This window comes from Grampus griseus, assembly GCF_964374135.1.
Source record: "Grampus griseus genome assembly, chromosome: 3".
NCBI lineage: Eukaryota > Metazoa > Chordata > Mammalia > Artiodactyla > Delphinidae > Grampus > Grampus griseus.
Genome location: NC_139019.1, coordinates 169,643,543 through 169,666,265, shown reverse-complemented (window position 1 = coordinate 169,666,265; position 22,723 = coordinate 169,643,543). Strand labels below are relative to the sequence as shown.

The 22,723-nt window shown below is 62.8% G+C and overlaps 1 protein-coding gene across 2 annotated transcripts; it reads right to left on the bottom strand.

Annotated features, from left to right (window-relative positions):
• Positions 1-1,714: 1,714 nt before the first annotated feature.
• Positions 1,715-21,879, bottom strand: ZBTB7A (zinc finger and BTB domain containing 7A). Of its 2 annotated transcripts, none has more exons than XM_082650277.1 (3): positions 21,674-21,879; positions 10,710-11,983; positions 1,715-6,802 (listed from the first exon to the last, which is right to left on the bottom strand). In XM_082650277.1, exons 2-3 carry the CDS (start codon positions 11,966-11,968, stop codon positions 6,301-6,303), a joined length of 1,761 nt encoding a protein of 586 aa, XP_082506403.1. In that variant the 5' UTR covers positions 11,969-11,983; positions 21,674-21,879; the 3' UTR covers positions 1,715-6,300. The 2 variants fall into 2 exon arrangements, with proteins under 2 accessions (XP_082506403.1, XP_082506402.1); XM_082650276.1 differs by lacking the exon at positions 21,674-21,879 and adding an exon at positions 20,428-20,491.
• Positions 21,880-22,723: the final 844 nt, after the last annotated feature.

Sequence of the window (22,723 nt, the reverse complement as noted above, 5' to 3'; positions counted from 1 at the left end):
GTCACAACTGCCACCTCACCCCTCACCCCCACTAGGACGGCTAGATGGCGAGGACGGGGATTAAGTGAGGACCTCGAGCTCGCCGGCGGGAATGTAAGATGGGGCAGCTGTGGTGGGAGAGTCCTGGGCTGGAGTTGTCATCTGACCCAGCAACTCCGCTCTTAGGTGTCTACCCCAAGGTCAACGAAAACAGGCTCACGTAAACACTTGTACACACCTGTTCACAGCAGCATGATTCACAACAGCGAAAGGGTTGTTGTGAAACAATAACCCTTTCATCTGGGAAAAATCCAGATGTCCGCTGACAGGTGAATGGACACACCACTTGTTCCATCCACCCAGTGGAATACGATTCAGCCTTAAAAAGGAGCGGAGCGCTGACGCTCGCTACAGTGTGGATGAACCTCGAGGACATGATGGTCAGTGAGAGAAACCAGACAGAAGACCACATAGTATGTGATTCCGTTTATATGACATGTCCGGAACAGGCCAATCCACAGAGACAGGGGTTAGAGGTCACCAGGGGCTGGGAGAGGGGGATATGGAGTGACTGCTAGTGGGGAAGGGGTTTCTTTGTGGGGTGATGAGGGTGTTCTAGAACTAGATGGAGGTGATGGTTGCACAATTCTCCGAATATGCAAGAATTCTCTTAGCGGGGGAGGCATGGGAGCCTAACCGAAGATGCCCTCCTGGGCCGAGTGGCTGCAGAACCATCCTTCACCATCATCCGAGGCCTCCAGTCTCCCTCTTGGCTGGCTCAGGTCCCCTTGGGGTCTGTCTGTGGAAGCCCTGGTCCCCTACCCACCCTGGCCCGAGTTGGAGACCTGGGTCCATGTAAGCACAGACAGGCAAGTGACCTTGCTGCTGATGGAGGACCCCCGGAGCCGCCACTCTGCATCCTCCCCAAGCTCCTGGCAAAGGCTGGCTGGCCCTCCTCTCCCAGGCCGCGGCATGGCCATTGTGTCCCCTCGGGGCCCCTCCATCACCCCACCCCCACCCCAACCCGCTGGCCCCAGTCTGACGGAGACAGACGGGAGGAGGGCTCTTCCAGGGCCCTGAAAGTGGCTGTGTATGATGACCCCAAACCAGAGGAGGGGCTGCAGCCTAAGACCCCTGTCCCCAGTGAGGGGACCCCGGCCTGACTCCCCCCGGGAAGCGTGGGTGGAAGCAGCCAGCTTGGATCCTGGGTCATGTCAGTGGGGCCCAGCGTGGGCTGGCACCTTGGGGCCCTCTGGCAGACTTGATGTTCCCGGGCTGAGGCCACCCCAACCCAGGGCCTCCAGAAACCCTGCAGTCAGAGGTGACCGAGGAGGCTGCCCAGCCGGCTCTCCCTGCCCACCCCCATCCTCGCCCTCACCGGCCCTCAGGCCCCTTCCTGGTGCCACCCGCCCATGCCCTGGGGTGTGGGTCACCTCCTCTGTAGGGGCCCCAGGCCTGGTACTACTGGCGACACCCACACCACCCTGGAAGCCCAGAGGCAGGGTCACTGCATCCACGCCCCTGCCTCCCAGGCCTGGTAGGAAGGGTCAGACTGAGTTTGAAGTCCTCTCCCTGGAACCCAAGTAGGGGGGCCTGGAGTGGTGTTGAGAAGGGGCCCAGCCCACAGGGAAGGGGCCCCCCAAACCCTCCATCCCCGCTCCCAGCCTCCCCCACCCCGCCCCAACAAAACACAAAGAACATCAAAATCAGGCAAATGAGGCAGCAGCGGTCGTAACAGGCTGCGTTTAGTGGTTTTTTTATGTACAAGAAAAATGATTTTTTTTTTGTCTGGTTTTTCATCATCTTTTGTCTTTTTGTTTTTGTTTTTTTGTTTCTTTTATTACTTTTAAAGCTTCTCCCTCCCCACCCCCCAAAAGTGCATTTTTATCAATTTTTTTTTTAAATCTCCCACACTTTATAAAGACTCTCAAATACAGTCTATGGAATGTCTGCTCTGTGCTCTGTGCCCCCGGTGGGCGCCACCCCTGCCCCCCTCCACCAGGCCTGGCCCCCCAAAGTCCAAGGCACCTCATGTCTGGGCCCGGGTGGGGCAGGGGGGACCCTGGGCATTGGGACCCCTGGCCACAGCCTTCAGGCAGCCCCAGCCAGGCGATGGAGGTCTCCCCAGGCCCCTCCATCTCCTGCCCTGCCCCCCCACCCCCCGTGTAAATCTATATATTTAGTGCGAGCTAGTCTTACTCTGAGGTTATGGCTCCTGGGGTGCCCGAGCCCCAGGCCCTGACCCGTCCTGCGCCAGCCAACATCCCCACTCCAGGAAGGCTGCTTCCTCAGCTTAAATAACTTTTTTAAAATAAAACTGCAAATATAAATATCTTTCTTTCTCAAAAAATAGGATTTTTGCTTTTTTTTTTTTATTGATTTTTTACTTTTTTTCTCCTGCTTTTCCTTTCACTCTCGTTTCTTGCCGCCTACAATCCTGGCTGCCTGGACTGCCTTGGTCCTGGAGGAGCCCCTGCCTCTTCTGTCCCATCACATGCCACGAGGCCGTTCCCTCCACGGACAATGGGTCTCAGTAGTGCAAAGACTCCCCAGAACACTCTTGAAGGGGCTGGGGGACCCCTCCCCCCTACCTAAGACCCCCTCCCCCTTGGAAGGAAGCAAAGGGACAGCCACGTACAAACAGGGTGACAAGACAGGATAGCCATGAGGGGTCTCCTGGGCGAGCTGCCCACGGGGGGCAGACTTTGGTATGGCCCAGGGGAGCCCAGCTGGGCACAGGTCCAGACTCAAACTCTTGTCAGGCTGGGCCTGGTCCGGCACTTTACATTCACTGGTTTTTAAGGTTTGTATTTTTTTGCCTTTTTTTTTTTTCTCCTAATCTCAAAAGGCGGGGTGGGGATCAAGGTGAGGGGGCTAGCCAGGGGGCAGCAGCAAGGGTGCTAATCTCTCTCTCCCGGGTCCTGCAGGCTGGCGACCGCTCCAGGTGAGGGCTCCGGCCCCCACCATCCTGCTGGCCCACCGCCGTCGTCCCAGGACGCCCTCCCCCCCACCCCTGCCGGAGCCCCCTCCTGGAGTTCCCCCCGCCTGGACCTCACTCATACACAAGCGCACACACACATTCACGCAGCTTCACCAAGATGATGGAAATAACAATTTCGCTGTTTTTCTTTTTTTCTTTTTTTTTTTTTGTACCAGGCAGTTAAAAAAAAAAAACACCCCAAAAAAAGAAACCACAAAAAAAAACCCCAAACAACCAAACAAAAAAACTTTTTGCTCTGTCCTTTCTGACCAGTCAGCACGTTCCCCCTCAAAATTTTTTTTTGTTTGTTTCCTGAAACGCGAGAATTCAGCAGTATCTTTGGCAACACTTTATCACGACCTTAATTTAAAGAATAAAAATAAAATTGATCCACGTCTATATACAGTATGTGATTGCGCGGAGTTGGGGGGCAGGGCCTGGGCTGGGAGGGCGGGGGTCCCGGCTCTGGGCCCATGCAGATGCTGCGGCCCCCGGGGATGGGCTGGTGGGCAGCAGGAGAGGGGTTAAGGCGGAGTGGGTGGGCAAGGCTGGCAGAAGCTGAGCGCAGAGCTAGGGGTAGGGGTTTAGTGCAATTCCCGAGGAGGTTTGTGTTAAAGTGTGCTCGGCGGGGGTTCAGCCCTTGCCCCCGCTGTAGTCCCAGAGGCCTTAATCCCCAAGCCTGGTCTCCCCCCACCCGGCCAGGACGACAGCTGTGATTTTTCAGTTGGTTTTATTGCGAGGGGGTGTGTGGGTAGTGGGGGAGAGGGCTGTCCCTTCAGGGAACCTCTCTGGGATGGGGTAGGGGTGCAGGTCCCCCTAGCCTGGGCACTCGAGCTCCCTGTTCAGCTTGCATGGGTTGTTCTCTGAGAGAGCTCGCCCCCACGATGCTGGGGTGTGGGCGGGGCCACCCGGCCCTGGGCTCCCCTGCCACCCCCCTCAGGAGGGGGGGTCCTGAGACATCTGGGGGGCTGACAGGCTCAGGGGTGGGGGGAGCAGGAGGAAACAAAAAAACTGTCCTGTAGAAACAATGATGAAAGTTGCCTTCTTTAAAAGCTTCCCTTTAAAAACAAGAAAGAGATGGGGTCTGTCACAGAACCAAGGGGCATGGGGTGACGGGCCAGCAGCTAGAGGCGGGGAGCGGGGACACCCCCCGCACCTCCGGCTTTTGACGAGGAAGGGTCTCCGCTCAGCAGAGCGTCTATTTACAGGGCCCCACGCTAGGGTTGCATATGCGACGGGGGATGGGTGGGGGGGAGGAGGGTGCCCCGGCCTCTGGCGACACGGCCTCCCCAGCCCTGGCCCCAGTCCGTGGCCTGTGGCTCGGTCAATGCCGGGCCTTTGGGGAGCCAGAGGCTGGGGGGAGGCGGGTGCCAGCCCCCAGGTTACAGTCAGTGCCTTTGAGTAAAAAGAGGGGTGCAGTGGGGGGGTGGAGTAAGGCCCTGGAGGTGAGGCCCCCTGTCACCCACCTAGGTGGGGATGGTGTATCCAAGATGGCAGCTCCTCGGTGGCCACAAGGAAGGGCGGCCATGTTGGAGGGTGGGGGGACAGCAAGGGTCGGGGGACAAGGGCAGGGAGACGGGATTGCTCCGGCTGGTTGGAAGGCCAGCCCTCTCTCGGGCCCATCCCTGAGCTGGGGAGTCGGTAAGGAGGGTCCCCGCGGACACGGGTGGCCACTGTATGGCTAGCAGGTGAGGAGACGTCTCCAAATCAGAACCCAAAAAGGGACAGAATGGGGCGGGGAGGTGCTGGGCGGGGTGGGGGGGACACGGCAGAAACACAAAAACCCCGCAGTCCTGCCTGCAAGGCGAGCCCCCATGGTAAAGCACAAATACCTCAGAAGGCTTCGCCCTCACCCGTGACTTCCTGACCCCCTTCTCACCTCGGGGAACAGAAGTGGATTCTACGTCTGTGGTGGGTTTCTTTTTTTATTATTTTGTACAAAAATAAATCGACTTTTAGGAATTTCTGTTTGCTCTCTCTCGCTCTCTCTCTCTCGCTCGCTCTCTCGCTCTTATTTTTTTTTTGTCTTTTTGACTTTTCATAGAAGTTGGTTGCAACTTGTAAACATGTTTTTAAATTAAGAATTAAGATAAAGTGTAGTACCCGTTCTGTTACAAAGTGCCAAGACTTCTATTTGTGGTTGGTTGTCTTGTTGTTTTTTTTTTTTTTTTTCCTTTCATTTTTGTAAAATCTTGTTTTTATTGCTTTTGTGACATTGGAACTTCTGGACACTCTCGCTCCCCACATCCCTGCCACCGTGAGACCCTGCGTTCCCTCTGCTCTTGGCTCTCTCACCCCACAGTCGCCTGCTCCTCTGAGGAAAAGTATATTTTATATATATATATATCTATATATAAATTTTGTTTTTAAGGAGGAAAAGAGAAAAAAAATCTAAAAAGTGCTTTTAAAAATCGGGACAGGGCTAGGGGAAGGGGAGAGGGTGAAGACAAAAAGTTTCGAATCTCCAAACGTCTCATGGGGTCTGGGGTGGGCCTGGGTCGGAGGACCAAGACGGGGGTGGCAGGGGCACCCTGAGTGGCGGCCCGCAGGTCCCGCCGGGTTGTAAGTGCCGTGAAGGAAGGCGGCGGGGGCCCTTGGGGAGTCACCCTGGTGCCCTCCCCCCCTTCCCCGTCTTCTCCCCTTTCTCCACGCCTGGAAATAAATAGATTTGTGTCGCGGTGGCCAGGAGATCCGGGGGACCACAGGCAGGGACGGGAGGCAGGGAGGCAGGTGGGGAGACGGAGGGGGAGACCCCCACTTCGGAAGTGCCCTGAGGAAGGAGGGTGGGGGTGCGGATGGGGCCGTTTTAACGTCCGCTCACAGCGGACACAAATCATTTTTAAGGTCTTATCTCAAAAGACTCTAGAAATCAGCGGGGGCGGGGCAGGGCGAGGAAAAGAAAAGCCCCCCCCTCCCCCGCCATCCCCGGCCCACGCCCCCGTGACCACCCTCACCCCTGCTGGGACCTGGGGCCCTGATCGGGCCTCCGATGGGACCCCAGACCCCGAACCGCGGGGCGCCCGGGGAGCTCAGAACCCTCGTATCCCACAAAAACCCCAAGCTGAGCCCCGAAAGCCATCAACGGGGTGGGGGGCAAGCGGGGCTGGGGGTGGGGGGGCGAGGGTCCCCGTGGAGGGAGAGAACATCATGAAGGAGAAAAATCTGAGAAAAGCACTACCCTAGATTCTGTGACGCTTCATATATATATATCTGTATATATATATATATAGATATAGATATCTGTATATAGATAGATTTCTTTTTTTGTGTTTTTTGGGGGTGGTGGGTGATTTGCTCTCTCTCTCTCTTTCTCGGGTTTCTGTTTTCTCTTTTTTTGGTTTTCAAGCGAGTCCGGCCGCGAAGCTGCCATCGGCAGTGGCCCCGGCGCCCCCGTCGCCTCCCCCAGCGGCGCCCGCTACATTCAACCTGCCCAGGCCGTCGGGGCTGGCCTCGTCCTCATCCTCGTCCTCGTCCTTAAAGTGCTTCTCCTGGCCATTGCGCCGCGCGTCCGGCGACCCGGGCGGGGCAGGGGCGCCGGGCGGCACAGGGGCTCCCGGGGCAGGGGCGGGGTCGGGCCCCCCAAGCCCGCCACCCCGCACCCGGGGCTTGCGGCCGCGGCGTGAGGGCACGCCGTTGCAGCCGTCCTTCTTGAGGTGTCTGTGCAGGTGGTCGGAGCGCACGAACGTCTTGCAGCAGCTGTCGCACTGGTAGGGGCGCAGGCCAGTGTGGACGCGCATGTGGTTCTTCAGGTCGTAGTTGTGCGCGAACGCCGCCCCGCACTGCTGGCACAGGTACGGCTTCTCGCCCGTGTGCTTCCTCATGTGCACCTTGAGCTTGTCCTGCCTGTGGACGGGCCGAGGGTCAGCTGGCGCCCGGCCGGGCCCATGCCCAGGATGGAAGCCCCCCGTCCCCGCCAGCCTCGGCGCGGGGAAACCGGGACCCTTGCAGAAAGGTGGGCTGCGGCAGGGGCGCCCCCGTTTTGCGGGGAAAGGGGGTGCGGGTCCCCATTCTGAGAACAGCACCAAGGAACCCACTAAGGTGTGAAAAGGGTCTTGGACCCCGCTCGCTGTGTGGCCACGGGGAAATGGCTGAACCTCTCTGAAACCCAGTTTTTCTTTTGGCCGCACTGCGGGATCTTAGTTCCCCCACCAGGGAATCAAATCCATGCCCCCTGCAGTGGAAGCGCAGAGTCTTAACCACTGGACCACCAGGGAAGTCCCACTGAAACCCTTTTCTTATGCATAGGAGGAGGAAGATAACAGGCCTCCCTCCCACCTGGGGCTCTGCCCAGTGGCAGGTGCATGGCTTCACACTACAGGCATTTACTGAGCACCTGCTGCATAGCAGACCCCGTTCCAGGTGCTGAAAATGCTACAAGGAACAAGGAGGAATGCCGGAGTATTTGGTAACAGAGAGGGTTAAGCTGTCCTGGCTTTAGCACTGAAAGTTCTGTGTCCTGGGAAACCCCTCAGTCACTGAAAATCCAGAGCAGCTGGTCACAGTAGTAACCAAGTCCCCACCCCAGGGACCCCACCCCCTACCCCCAGTTCCTGCCAGATCTCCCCTCACCTCTGCCTCCCTCTGCTCTGGCCACACTGGCTTCCTGGCTGTCACCCCAACACGCTGATAACAAGGAGCCTACCTCAGGGCCTTTAAACATGCTGTTCTGGCTACCTGGAGCACTTTTTTCCCTCCCAGATCTTCACAGTTGAATTTCAGCCCAAACGTGATCTCCTCAGAGAGGCCCTCCCAGACTCCCTCAACCCCGGTCCCTCATGCCACCGCCTTTGTTTCTCATCTGTCTCCCTGACTGGACTGTGAGCCCTGAAAACAGGGACTGGGTGTGATTCCAGGGCCCCTCCATGCCCATCTCACCCACAGGGAACTGTGTGGACCTGGCTCAGCCTGGGGCCTTTGGCCCACAAAGCTGGTCACCATATCAGCTCTGGGGAGGCTATGGCCCAGGTGTTGCTCTGTCCCCTTGAGCCCTTGAAATGTGGCTGGTCCAAGGTGAGATGCGTAAGAAGTGCAAAAGGCACCCCAGATTCTGAAGACTTCATTTGCTCAATGTACTGTACAATATCTCATTTATAATTTTGCTTATTGATCACATATTGAAATAGAACTAATGGACTATGTAAAGTATGATTAAAATTACTTTCACCTGTTTCTTTCACTTTTTAAAAATGTGGCTGCCAGAAAATGTAGAGTCACAGAGGTGGCTCACATGATATTTCTATTGTACTATGCTGGTCCATAGTGATGGGGGTGGATTCCTGCCTGGAATCCACAAGGCAGGGGCAGGGACCTGGGTCTCCAGAGCTCTGGGTAGAATCTGACCTGCTCCTTGCTGCAGACTCTTATGCTCCACTGAGTCACTCAGGGTCTCTCCCTTCTGATGCCCACCAGACTGAGAGCTTCTTCAGTGCCAGGACTAATAAACTCCTACTCATCCTTCAAAGCCCCACCGGAAATGCCCCTCCTCCTCCAGGAAATCTTTCCCAACCCCGAGACAAAGGCCTGCACCCTCCTCCCCCCAGGCTCTTTCAGTCCCAAGTCCCTCCCTCTGGCACCTCCCACAGAGCTGGTGTCCCTGCTTGGCCTAACTTCTATGGCTTCTTACTGTTCTGAGGATCAAGACCTGGACCTTTGCAACCAGACCCCCTGCCTATTCTCTGGCCCCGTTATACCCCCACGTGAGCCAGCAGAACCTGGGCCACAACAAACTCATCGCTCCCTGGATTAACTTGAGCTGTTACCAGAAAGAGGATGGCAAGGGCCAGGCACTTCCCGCCACCGCCTACCCCGCCTCCTAGGAGCCGGCTAACATGGTCTCCCAGTTGTCCCACTCAGACCCTGGGGCCAGGTCACGGAGGGAACAGGAGGGACTCGGATTGTTCTAGCACTGTACAGAGATGTCCCTAGCTGAGGCTTGGAGGCTCAGAGAGGGGAAGTGACTTGCCCTGAGTTGCACAGAGGGTTGGGGGCTGTCCCAATGTGGGGTGGGGGTGGAGGAAGCCCCAGTTTCATCACTTCAAGCCCCGGCCTGGGTAATTATAGCCCCGGCCGCCACAGGCCCTGCTTACTCAACTCTCTAGTGTGACTCAGAGGGGCCCCTGGGCTCCCCAGCCTGGAGGGAGGGGTGGGGGCTGGGGCCCTGGGGGGCAGAGAGGAGCCAGGTGGGCACCTGGGAGGAAGAGGCCTGGCCTGGTGGCCCTCTCTATGCCTCAGTTTCCTAGAACGGCAAACAGGATCAGCCCTGGGTTGAGGGCGGGGTGGCCAAGAGAGCTCCAGGCCAGAAGGTGAAACTGAGCCTGGCTGAGGGTGGGGGCGTGGGGGAAGGTGTCACCTCTCCAGGCTCTGGCTTGCTGGGCCTCTACCAGGCTGCTCCTCCCAGGCTCTAAGACCCCTGAGGGCAGGACCCACAGCCAGCCCAGTCCACCATCTCCACATCTGGAGCAAGAGGGAGGCCCCTAAGACCAGCGGCACCCCAATCTCACCAAAGGGGGGGAGCCAGGCCACCCACCAGGCTGCCTGCCTCCCGGCCAGTGCCCTTTACCCCTGCCTGGCACTCCTGGGCCCTGGAGTCCCAGCCACACCCTCCTCTCCTGGCTTGCTGGGGAGGGGGCCCAGGTGCTGGTCCGGGGGTCAGCTCCCAGATCCTGTCCCCACAGGGCAGGGCCGGGAAGCTGGGACAATGGCCTCTTTCTTCGGCCTGGGTGGGTGTGGCTTGGGGAACCCCGGGGCTGGTGAGGGTAGGGGGTGATGCTGAGTCACCCAGCCTGGCTAGGCCCCCACACACCAGCCCCCCGCTCCCACTGGGCTGGCCCACAAGGCCCAGCCTGCCACCTCTGGACTCTTAAGGCCAGATCGCAAAATCCCCCCAGCCTGGCCTCAAACTCCTCCTGTCCAGGGACCAAGCCCAACGGCTCCCGTGCCCTTTTCCCTCCACTGGTTGTGGCGAGTCCCTAAGCTGAACTGGCCTCAGGGCCTTTGCACTGGCTCTTCCCTCTGCCTCTCCCTTTCCCGCTCCCCACGGCTCCCTCCTCCTCCTTCAGCTCTCAGTCCTCGGGGAAGCCTCCCTGTTTAAGGCAGCACCTACAACCACACCCCGACCCTGTTCTCTGCTCTTTTCCTCCCTGGCACTTTCCACCAACTAGTGTTATCAGTTCTGCGGTTTTATCTCGCACATGCTCCGTCGCCCCCACGGGGATTTTGGCTTGTCCGTCCACTTTTAGAACAGGGCCTGGCACCCAGCAGGCACTCCATAAATGTTGGCTGAATGAAGCAAGTCCCCCGGGCTCACGGAAGACTTCAAAGTTACCTAACGACCAGAACTCCCTGCTCCCAGTGGGGCTGTCACCCTCTCCCAAGGCCCAAATGCTCCAGTCGGGATGAGAAGAACCACCCAGGGAAAAGGAAGAAAAGCAACTCCTTGGGCCCTTCCTTCCAGCCTCACACAGGTCGGCACCGCCTGGCACGCTTTATGTTCTAGTGGTCACCTTGTTTAGGGCCTGCGCGGCACCACCCACCCAGGCTCTCTCGACAGGCGCATGGGGGTCGGGGGTGCCCTGATGGACAAGGCACCCTTGCAGGGCAGGGCGCGGTGTTGTTTTCGCACGCGGAGGCAGGGTGTGAGCGTGCTCGCGCAGGCGGGGCAGGGGGTCCCCGTGTGGCTGCTTTTGGGGCAAAGGGCCCCCAGGAAGCACCCCCCTCCCCCACGCCCCCCGCCGCGGTGGCGCCGGCTCACCTGGTGAATCGGACCTTGCAGATGTTACACTCGTAGGGCTTCTCGCCCGTGTGGGTCCGGATGTGCCGCGGCAGCTTGCCGGCGCCCTGGATGACCTTCTCGCAGATGGGGCACTTCTGGAAGGCCTTAGCCCGGATCTTCTTCTCCACCTTCTGCGACCAGGCCGGGTAGACGTCGCCGTCGTGGGCGCCGCTGAAGTACTTCAGGTAGTAGTCCACGACGCCCTTGTCATCCGCCCGTGACTCCTCGTCGCTGTCCCCCGCCGTCGCCGCTCCCGCCCGGCCCACCGACGACATCATCTGCTGCAGCAGTGTGCTGGCCGCCAGCCCGTCCGTGTCGGCCCCGTCCCCGTCCTCGCCCTCGGCCGTGCCCGACAGGAAGCCCGGAGAGTCGCCCGGCTCCGGGGCCGCCTCTGACAGCGAGGCTGCCTCCTCCTCCCCGCCCCGGCCGTAGTGGCCGTTCTGTGTGGCAGTGGACGGCTGGGCCACGGGGGGTGGGAAGAGGCCCCCAGCGGGGGCGTCGTCATCACGCTCCGGCCACAGACCTGGGTTGCTATCTCCCTCATCCCCGTCCCCGGCCGGGGGTCGCTCGGCTGGGGGGCCGGGCCCGTAGAAGTCCAAGCCATTGCAGTCGCCGGCAGCCACGGCGGCCACGGCAGCGGCCACGGCCTCCTTGGTGGCGTCCAGGTCATCGTCGGATGCGCCAAAGGCAGACCATGGGAATGAGGCGGCGGCGGCGGCGGGCAGGCTGTTCATGGGGTTGCTCTGGAAGAACTCGAGGTACTCCTTGGCGCGAAGGAGGTTTCGCTGATCAATTTGATCTACGAGGTCCAGCTGGCCGGCATCGGCACCCGCATCGGCCGCCAGGATCTGCCGGTCGAGGAGGTCGGCGCAGACGTGGCTCACGGCGGGGATCTCGAGCAGGCGGGCGGCACTGAGGATGTCGCCCACGTTGGCTGTGCTGACGGTGAGCGTGGCCGTGTAGGCGAAATCCATGAGGGCCGTGAGCGCCTCGGCGCTGACGAAGTCGATCTCGTACACGTTCTGCTGGTCCACCACGGCACCCGACGTGAACAGCTTCTTGAAGTACTGGCTGCAGGCAGCCAGCACCGAGCGGTGCGTGGGGAACTCACGGCCCTCCACCAGGATCACCACGTCGCACAGCAGGCCCTGCGTCCGCTGCTCGTTGAGTCCGCTCAGAATGTCGCTGCTGTGGTCGGGGAACGGGATCCCGATGGGGCCGTCCACGCCGCCGGCCATCTTCCGCGCCGAGACCTGCAGCGCCGGGGAGGAAGGGGCGGTCGTGAGGGACAGGGAGGGCCGGGCCCACTGGCTGGGCTGCGAGGCCCTCAGAAAGTAGTGCCCCCACCTCCCCCACCAGCCTCGGTTTCCCCAGCTCTGCATCAGGATGGTCCATGGCTGGTTCTGCATCATCAAAGTGAGAGGACGTTGGCGAAACCCAACTGGGTGCTTCAGAGATGAACACCGGCCCCCCCTCCCGGCTTTACGAGAGAGGGGAGTGCCTGTCCAAAGGACAATTTGAAGTGGCGTGGGAGCACACAGAAGGTGCTCAATAAATGCCCAACACAAGTTGTTTCCTAATGAATCTGAGCACGGGATTCTGCCCATGCCCTCTCTAGGAGGCCACAGCGGTGACATAAGGCACCCACCGTGCGCTGCCCTGGCTGAGCGCCCAGCAGTCCCAGAGGCAGCACCGTCTCCACCGCAGAGGTGAGAAAATGAGGCTCAGGCTCAGGGAGTCCCAGGGGCCCATGGCTGCACCTCAACTCAAACCCAGGGCAACTGACCCAAGAGCCAATATCCAACCAGCATGACCGTCCATCCCTGCCTAGCCCCTCGGCCTCCTAACCTTCTCTCCTGCCTCCTGGTCGGGCCCAGTTCTCTTGGGGGGCTCTGAGTCAGGAAGGGGTAAGGCCAAGACCCAGGGACCTGGCCAGGGTCATCAGGGCCGTGGGCGTGCCCTGGTGGGGTGGGGCGGTGACTCTGCAGGACAGACCCCTTCCTGCCCTGTGGAACCCCTAGGACGTGGCTCAACCCTCGCAGTGAGTAACTGGGGGAAACCAGGCCACTGCCTGATGCTCCTCCCTGCCCACTCAAGCTGACCCTGTCAAGGAGGAGTGGGGGGCCAGGGGGCCTCCTGCCCACCTCCTGCCTGGCCAGCCCCTCTCCTTTTGGCCACCCTGTTTGCACTGTTCAGCCCGGGACGAGGCCCTGCCACTCTCCGGGCCTCAGTCTCCCCATCTGTCAAATGGGCAGAAGCCTTTGGAAAAGCAGGGCCACGGGGGGGACTCTGTCCCGCCCCTCTCCCCTGCCTCCTATTTTCCGCCTTCCCCTGGGCTGTGACTCATCCACCCACTTGGGCGCTTGTGCAACCCTCTGGCTCTGTCCCCACCCCTCCACCCTCTCCGGGGAGCCCCCGGCCGCCCCAAGCCACCCAACAAAACCCACATTCCTCCAGGCCCAGCCAGCCTGCTTTCAGGCCAGAGCCTCTGCATGTCTCTGGGGAGAGGGCCTGAACCGGGCCTTCCTCAGCCTCTAAAGACCCCAGGACCCCCAGCTGGGTGACCCAGCTCAGCTCTAACACAGATCCCTCCCACTGTGCCTCTAGTGGGATACAGGCGGCTGGCCCGGCAAGGGAGCTGGGCTTGGTCTGGTCAGTCCTAAGGCCAGGGTAGGCCTGTCCCGACCCAGGGCCGCCCTGCGAATGGGGTCCAGGCCTTGGGGCCGACACAGAGGCCTTTGTGTGGCGTGCAGGCGGCCAGTGCACTTCCCGGGACGCCTCTCTCCGCCGCCCGCCCTCTTTCCCGCCGACCGCACCAGCTGCTTAGCTCCCGCCTCTGTTCCGCCAGCCCGCGGTGGGTGGCGGGGCAGGCTCAGATGTGGCTGCTGGGAGCAGGAGGAAGGGGATGGGGGCGCGACCCCCCCCCAGGCTCGGCCACGGGAAGCCTCGGCAGAGCCCCCTGTGGCGGCTTCCACCCCCTGCCACCATCTGCCGTCTGGCCCCGGGCCCCAGGGAGCGAGTGGGCAGATGGGACTCCGGATCAGACCGGCCTCGGCCCCTCCTCGCCCCTCCTCTGATCCGGGCCACCAACGCGCCAAGATGGCCACCCTGGCCCTGCTTGCCAGTGTCCCCTCAGGGGTCCTCCTGGGGCCTCTAGGTCGAGACCTGAATTGGTCCAGGTGACTCACCCCTCGCCACGGCCCCTCCACCCCCGCCTTCCCACCGGCACCAAGCCCACCGGGCCAGGCGCTGGCACATCCTTACTTCAAGCGTGAGGCTGCCCAGGCTCCCACTTGCTGGAAGCCACCCGGCTGGGAAGGAGCAAGCTCCAGCCTTGAACCTGGCCTGGGGCAATGTACCCAGCCCTGGGCCTGGATCTCCACCAGCTGGAGGAGCCGGGCCACATGCTAAGAGCCTGTTGTGTGGGGCAGCCCTTGGGTCTGGGCTGGGTCTGAGGGTCCGCACCCCTGTCCTTTCCCAGCTGGGGCCTCTATTTCCCGCACATAATCATCTGAGACCCTCCCCCAAAGGGCAGGGCCTGGGGCAATACCAGCCAAGGAAAGCCCCAGGGAAGTAGCATGACCCCCATTTACAGATGAGAACACCAAGGCCCAGAGACAGCTAGAATCCAGGCCAAGGGCACCCAGCAAGGCTGATCCAGGAGCTGACAGAGGCGAGAGGCTGGGGGTCCCCCAACCCTCCCTCCCCGACACCTCCCAGCCAGCCACAGCCCCTTCCCTGGCCCTGGAAACTAAGCTGACCCAGCCCTCTCTCCAGGAACATACGCCACCTGCCTGCCACGCCCGGGGCCACTGCCCTCCCCCTACCCGGGGCCTCTCAGGGCCCTCCCTCTAAGAAAGCAGAGGAAGACCCTGCCAGGTGGGAGAAGGAAGTCACGTGGGGTCCAGGCAGCAAAAAGCACCTATTACTGAGCACCCACTGTGCGCCACAGCACCGTCTCACCAGGTGACCCCTGTGGCTCCCTTCCTGGCTCTAAGAGGCCCTGCTGGCACCTGACACCTAGTAGGTGCCCCGACACGTGGCGGTTTCCTCGGTAATAATGAGCCAACGAAAATTCTCTCCTCCAGGAAGCCTCACCCCCTCAACGACCAGGGTCCCCTGAGCCCAGGCCCGCACCCACCCAGGGCCCCGTGTTTCATCACAGCTCCACCCCAACACTCGCCCCCATGGGATTTCCGGGGCCGTTCGATGCTGACTCGGCGGCTGGCCGAGGGGCAGGTCTCAGCAGGCTCTTCCTGGGCTGGAGGTGGGGCGCCCTCCTCCCTCTGGGCTGCTCCCAAGCCACCCTCCACCCCCCGCCCCCGGCCTCCCCTGGGCAGTGCACGGTAGGGGCGCAGCAAACGACAGGAGGAACCAAAGACCAAAGAGCTATGTGCTGGAGAGCCCACACCCAGCCCCGCCCACCTGGCTGGCAGGCACACCCAGTACCAGGGGACCGTGCCAGTCCCACCTCCAATCTAACCTAGGGTCACTTGCTGCAGCAGGCAGCAAGGACCCGGGCCTGCTTTTTGCCCTCCCAGGGGGCCTCCTCTGTGCCCTGGAACCTTCAAGAACTAACTGGACCCTGGGCTTTAGAGATGAGGAGAGGCTCAGGGAGGTGATAAGGCCAGGGCAAGGTCACACAACAGACCGGCAGCCAGGCTGGGACTCAGATGCTCTGACTTGAGCCGGCCTGAGCTGACACCTCTCAACTACTGGGGATGCAGGGAGAGGTCAGGAGCGTCCTGACTTGGTCCCAGGAACAGCAGGTGTCACCCAGGAAGGACCCTAGGATTGTGGGAAAGGTGTCCTAAGCATGGGAAACAGCAGGGACAAAGGCTCAGCGGTGGGCACCTGGGAGAGGGGCAGGGGAAGGAGGCTAGAGAGTCCCCAAGGTCAGGTGCAAGGTGAGGGTTGGGGCCGGGCCTCCTCCTCCCCCCCACACTCCTCAGGGGTTGGCCAGCAGTGGATAGGTAGGTAATTGCCACCTGACGCCTTCCTGGAGGAGTGTCCAGGGATGCAGGCAGCTTAACAGGGGGTTAAGGCCTCCCTCCCTACAACTCAGGGAGAGAATGAAAGGAAACTATATAAGGGACCTCTAACACCTACTACCTGCCACAGCAGCCCGCATCCATATCCTGGCTCCTCCATTTCCAAGCTGGGTGAACCTGGGCCAAGAAAAGCACCTCTCTGTGCCTCATTTTCCTTGGGGGTTGTGACAGTGGCAAAGGGTTCCACTCTCATCCTCTTAGCAAACTTTGGCCTAGGACCTACTGTGTGCCAGGGACAATCCCCAAAGGCCCAATGAGGCTGTTTACCCCCTCCCTTGTGGATTGGGGGCTTTGAACTTCACCTCTGAACGTCATTCCAGGAATCCAGCCCCCTCCCCAACTACTGTGTACCAAGGAAGTGTGTGGTGAGCCCCAGGAGGAAGCTGAGCCATCATGTGTGTGGGGGGGAAACCAGGCCCAGAGAGGGTGGGCGGCCGCCCCAAGGTCACACAGTAAGTCTGGCGCCCAGGTGCGGCTGCCAGGCCAGTGCCCAGCCGCCCCCGCCCCCTCCCAGCCTGGCAGCCTGTGTTGCAAGGTTGGTCCTGACGGGTTACCCCGCCCCGACCTGGTGCCAATCCCCGCCTGGCCCAGTACCGAGGCTGGGGTTTAATGGGACAGGAATGCAACGTCCTGATCAGGAGGTGGGGGGCACCAGCGGCTCAGGGTGACTGCTGGCTGCCAGCTGTCAGCCTGCCCCCTGCCCGCCTGTCCTCGCAGGCCTCCCTCCAGGCCAGACACCAGCAGACAGGCCCTCGGCCATTTTATGTGTCCATTTATTGCCCTAAATGGGGAGGGGCTTCCTGCCCGGGGCCTTAAAGGGCCAGAGGCAGGAAGGTTGCAGGCCCAGTGGGAAGTGTGTGTGTGGAGGCTGGTGGGGGTGGGGACTAGGAGGTCATGGGGATCCCATCTGAGCCCCAACTCATGGGTGGGGCTGAGGCCCACCCTGTTCCCACGCTCTGAGTGCTGTCGTGGGCCAGGAAGTACAGCCCCGACACCAAGACCAGCTTCCAAGAGGAAGCCCTGTGAAGAAAGAGCCATTTTCAGTGGAAGTGGAAGGAATAAGCTTCCTGTCACCGGGAGTAACCAAAGCCAGGCTTCACAGAATCCCATCCGTGCCTACACTGCCCTCAACTCAGGCTGCACCTGCTTATCCAAGATGCCCAGGAGAGGCCTGGGTGACTTCCATCCAGACTGCTCCCTCCCTCCCCTGAGGCCAGCTTGTCACCTGGAGGTGCCTGTACCACCCCCAACCCCACCCACAGCCTGAGCAGGTGGACTGCTCGGCCTGGAAACCCCAAAGGGGTGCTTGGCCCACTGGGGCCCCAGTGTCCTATGCCTACAAATTCAGCCAGTTCCCTCCTATCAAACACATCCTGATGGGAGGTGGGACCGAGCCTTGTTTTCCAGTCAAACCCGAAAGGCGTGGGTGAGGACACTTCCACCAAGTGGCCGTCCACAGCCTGCTGGGGGGACAGATGGAGGGGCTGGTCCTTTGGCCAGATTCTCCACAGGGCGCCTTCCGCGCTTTGGTGCTCCAAAGACTCGGGACTCAGGCCGCAAGGGCAGGGGCTGTTCCTCAACGGGGCTTGACGGGAGCCTGGTCTGGATCACCTCAGCAGCAATGCTCATAGCTCTGGGAGGAAGGGTCTGTAACCACTGCCCCACTTCACAGGCCAGGAAACTGAGGCAACTTGCCCAGGGTCACACAGCAGAGCTGGATTTGAACACGGGTCACCTGTCTGGCTCCATCTGGCCAAACTAACTAGTCCTGCCAGGGCTCTACCCTCCTCTCCCACCACACACACTGCCCCCAGGTACCAGCAGGGGACTAAATCCCCCCACCCTGGGGGCCTCGGTGGGGGGAGGACAGCTTATTCTCACGCCCCCTCAGAGCTGCCCTGTGACAGCCCAGAAAAGGGAGAGGTTTGCCTGAGGTCACACAGGAAGCCTGGGGCAGGGCTGGAGTCCAGCTGACACCTGTGAACTCAGGGCATCAGAAAAGAGATGCAGGAGGGGCTCCCCCAGGCCCTGACACCACACAGCAGTCACTCAACAAACATTCCTGGGGAATCACTGAGTAAATCCTCACTTTTGGCCTAAAGGTAATCTCCCCATTGTATCGATGGCAAAACTGAGGTTGGCAGAAGGGAGGTGACCTCCCTAGGTGGACCTCAGGTGGAGCGGAGGGCTGGGCTGAGATTGGCCCACGGTGGCCCCCACCCAAGCCTGTTCCTCTGGTCTCCACTGCCCAGGGCTGTTGCAGGGTGGTTTATGGTCTATCAGGTGCCTGGAGCACAAGATGACAGGTGGGGGGGTGTCTCAGACACACACACACACACACACACACACACACCCTCCAGCAGAATCCCTGCTGTGTCCTGAGCTGACCCAGGTGCTTCCTCCATGAGGGAGGCAAGGAAAGGGAACACAGGTGGATCTGCAGGCAGTACCTGGGGGGAACCCACAACCACCTCATTTTACAGAGAAGGATGCTCAGGCTCCAAAAGGCCATGGGGCTTGTCCAAGGTCACAGAGCAAGTGGGCCAGCATTTGAAACCCCTGTGGACCCCCTCCTCGGGCCAGCTCTGCTTCAGAGGGGTTGGCCCTGACTCTTGGCTCTGGGAGGTGACCTGGGTCTCCTCGGAAATAATGGGTTGTAAAAACACAGAGCCCTGCCAGTCTCCAGGGGCCAAGGTGCCAAGGGGCGGGGCTGCAGCTCAGATGGGGTGGGAAGGGCCTGCCTCAGAAGACTGGGAGGCAGGGAGGCTAAGGCCCCTGCTGTGTGACCTTGGACACCTTGCTGCCCCTCTCTGAGCCTCACTGTCCTCTTGGGGCAAAGGTTTCATTTGGCAGACAGGTGCCTGCTGTGAACCTCCAAGCCCTCTGGAAGATAGGTGGGCCGGCGCCCCTCGGCTGTGACACACAAAGGACTTTGGACGCGTCCTAAACTAGAAGGCAGGACCACAAGGGTCAGACCCAGCTCTGGCTGGGTGACCTTGGGCTGCTCTCTGCTTCCCCCAGGGCCTCAGTCTTCCCTGCCCCATAGGGCACCACTCTGAGCCTTGCTCTAAGCCCCTGAGGCCCCACGCTAGCGTCTGGCCTCCCCTCCTGGTCTCAGTTTCCTCGCACGGCATCGGGGACCTCCACCAGCCCAACCAGCTTATGGGTCAGAGGGTTCCAAGGAAAAGAAGGGAAGGAAAAACGCCAGCACAAGGTATAGCTATTGCCTCGAGAACCTTCCCCAGTGGACGAAGGCTGAGCACTGCCGGGCCTCAGTCTCTCACACAGAGAAAAGGGTGCATGGGCTCCCCGCAGCCACCCGCTGCCGAGGGCCTCTGCTGAGAGTTGCGTGGCTCCCCGCCCGGGCCAGGGTGCTGACTGGCCACCACGCAGCCAGTCAGCCAATCAGAACTGAATAATAAATACCCCCCCAAAGTGACCCACGAATTAAAATTTCAGTGTCCCCGTTGGCTCCTCTTTCCTTCATTAGGCATGCGGATCCCAGGGCTTCGCTCTTCCAGCCACTGGCTCCTGCCCCCCCTTCTCCCCTAGGCTCCCGTCTCCACAGCGATGGCTGGCGGTAAACAGAGCCCCGAGCCCAACCGATAAGTGCCAGGCCCCACCCGGGGTGGCCCTCGGGGGAGAATGCCCCCCTACCTGGAGCCTCCGGGGCCTGGGCAGCAGCAGGGCCTAGCCTGGACTCCCCGGACCTCTCCCAAGACCAGCTCTGCCAGTAGGAAGTGATCGGCTGGTCCTGGGGAGGGCCCCCCAGTGTGGGAGCGGCACACTCAGGGTTACGCCCTGGCCCTGTTGGGGTGGGGGTGGGGGGCTGACATGGAATCCTGGACGCCCTCTCCGGCCGGGCCTGCTCCGGCCCTGGTCCGGGAGGCAGCTGGCAGGGAGGGGGGGTGGGGGAAGCCAAGCAAGCCCGCCACCCATGGGTGAGCCAGGTGGGCACACCCGGTGGAGGGGCACCAACACCTCTCTCACTTCCGCCGCCTGGCTAGGGGGAGAGAGGAGTTGCCTACCTCCCCCTGCCACCCCGCCAACTGCTGGCTACATTCCCCAAACATTTAGTGGGTGCCCACAGGGTGCCCGGGCCTGGTTGGACAGCAGTCTCTTGCCGCGGTCCACCGGACTCCCTCACCGCCGGCCAGCCAGCGCGGACAGTGCCTCCCAGGACCCGCAAAGGCCTGGGCCCCGGGGGGTGCACCGGCCCCAGCTCAGGCCCCTGCCTGGTTCCCAGGCCCGGGGCTGGGGGAGGGGGCCGGTTCCTAGGCCGGGGAGGGAGGCAGAGCGAGGGAGGGGGCCGGATCCCACCAGTTCACCCCCTCCTCTGCCCGGGCTCAGGGTTCGCACGTGGTGGTGGCGTCAAGGGGAAGGAGGGGTGTCCGGGCCAGAGGAGACGGGGTCACGCGCTTTGGGGGCGCGGGCGGGGCAGAGGGGTGCTCTCTGCTCCCTACCCCGGGGCCGGGGCCGGACGGCCGCGCGGGCAGGGCGAGGGGCCAGGCCGGTCCCCCCGCCCAGGGCTGAGTCAGGCCCGGGCGGGGGCAGGAAGCGGCCCCCTCCCCCGCCCCGGCCGCAGTGCGCGGCCCCCGCCCCGGCCCGCGGGCCCCCACCGCGCCGCCCGCGCGGGGGGCTCCTACCTCCTTCCCGGGGCAGCGGCGAGGGGGCCCGGCCCCGGCGGCGGCGGTGGCGGCGGCTGCGGCTGGGCTGGCTCCCTCCGAGGGGCCGGGAGGCGGCAGTGAGCCTGGCCCCGCGCCACCCCCCGCCGCCGGCGGCCAATCCCCACCCGGGCTGGGGGGAGGGCGATGCAAATTACCCCGGATCTGGGTCCGCCCGCCCGCCTCCCCCACGCCCGGGCCCAGCCTGCACTAGGCCGCGCATCCCCGGGCTCGCCTGCGCCGCGCGGCCGCCCGGGCCGCCGCCCTCCCCGGGGAGCGCCGGGTGGGTGACCCCCCCCCGGGGCGGGGGGCTGAGGGGAGGGGGGCTGGGGACGGTTACACAACCAGGCGGGGAGGGGCCCCGAGGCGGGGAGGGGGCCGGCCCGCGGGCCGCGCAGCCGGAAGCCGGGGACAGCCACCGGCCCCCGGCAAGGGGAGCCCGGCTCCAGGCCCCGCCCTCTGGCCGGCAGGGCCCGCCCTCGAGCCGCGCCGCGCGATCGGCCCGCGCCCATTGGCTCTCCAGCCCGCCGCTCACCGCCCCTCCTCCGCACCGCCCCTACCCGCGGGCCGCGGCGGACCGCCAGCGCAGGGCACCCTGGGACTTGTAGTCCTATCCGCCTGCCACCTGCCAGCCGCGAGCGCGGGGGAACTACAATACCCAGAGGCCCGAGCGGCCGCGCCCGCCCACCCGGACACCCCACCCCTTCCCCCTCCTTTGCAAAGCCCCCCTCCCTGTTTTTTCAGCCCCCTCCCCCCCCTCCCCCATGGAGCTCAATCCTGGCCAACTCCAACGTATGCACGCAGCACCGAATAGGCCCCCGGGGGGCGAGAGCGCCCCCAGTACCCAGCTGCAAACTTAGCACGCGACGCGCCCCCCTATCTCCCCACGCCGGCTCCCCCCACCCTCAATGCAGCCCCGCTTCCCCTCCCCCTCTCCCCGCGCGCCTGGGAGCCCCGAAAAACCATGCACGGAGGGGGGGGGGCTGGCGCACAAGCCCATGCACTTCGCCCCCAATACCCACTCCCGGGCGGCGCCCCCTCCCCGCCCTCGGGATCCAGGGCGCCTCCCGCCTCCAGGCAGCTGCCAACCACCCCCTCCTCTGAAACTTGCGGGACGTCCCCGGCTCCCGGGATCGCCCCTTCCCGAGAGGGCAGGGGTGGGCGCAGCGCCCCCGGCCCGTCCCCGCCCTGCACCCCGCGCTGGGGGCTACGCCGGGCGCTGACTTACCTCTTGGGGCCGGGCCGGGGCCGGGCCGGGCCGGGGCGCGCGGGGCCGGGGCCCGGAGTTGGGACTGGTCTCCTCGGCCGCTCGCCTCTGGGGTCCGCGTCTCGCTCTCCCCTCTCTGGCTCTCCCCTCGTCGCTCCCTCGCTCCGGCGGCGGCGTCACTGCCCCTACAGTAACTGTACAGTACAGCCAAAGCCCCGTATGATGCTCGCGACTCCCTTCCTGGTTTCTCCGAGGGCAAGAGGGGTCCTCCCTTGTCTTAAAGGTGCCGCAGCCGCCGGCCCCCCCACGCCCAGCCCGCCCCCCCCCCACCCCGGCCTCAGAGGCCAGAACAGGCTCGGCAGGTCCCCTCTTGCCACGTCTCTGCCCTCCCGTGGGGCTTCGCCCGCTGCGCTGGGGAGACCGGGCTGTTATTAGGTTTTGTCAAGTTGGTGGGGGGGTCCAGCCCGCCCCCGGCGCGCCCCCCCCCTCCTCTGACCTCTCCGCCCCGCTGCGCGGCGCCGTGCCAGCCTGCCAGCTTATCTGGCCCCAGAGCTCCCCGGGGCGCGGGGGGAGCGGGCCCCCCGGGGTGGAGGGGGTGGGGGCCTCCAGATAAACAGGCCCCCAGCCTCTGCGCAGAGGCGGGTGCGGGGGGGCGCGGGCTTTGCCCCCGACGCCTGGGGCGTGGCAGGATGGCAGCGGGGGCGGGGAGGGCTGTGCGCACTGCGAGGAGAGACGCGGGCGTGGGTCGCGGCTGCCCGGGCTGCTGGGGGTAGGGGGGGCGCGAGGGGGTGGGGACCTCGGGCCTGGCGCCGGCCCTCCCCGGGCCTCAGTTTGCCCAGCCGCGAAAGGGACCCGGGGGCAGGCTTTCAGCTGACTGCTTGGGTCCGCTGGGCTCCCGGGTCCCTCAATGAAACAGCCAACCTGCCCGCCCGAGATTATATAAAGGAGTCGCCTCCGCCCGCTGCGCCAGGGGCGTAGCGGGGGAAGGGGTTGGCGAGGGGCGGGCTGGGCTGTTGTTTTCCCGGCTTTCCAAGTTCCCCCACCCATCTGCGGGCCACTGGGCGGGACGGG

Coding starts and splice junctions, on each gene's coding strand:
- ZBTB7A (XM_082650277.1), bottom strand. CDS start 11,968: ATGGCCGGCGGCGTGGACGGCCCCATCGGGATCCCGTTCCCCGACCAC. Junction 6,803..10,709: donor TGCAAGGTCCGATTCACCAG/GTGAGCCGGCGC, acceptor GCCCGTCCACAG/GCAGGACAAGCTCAAGGTGC.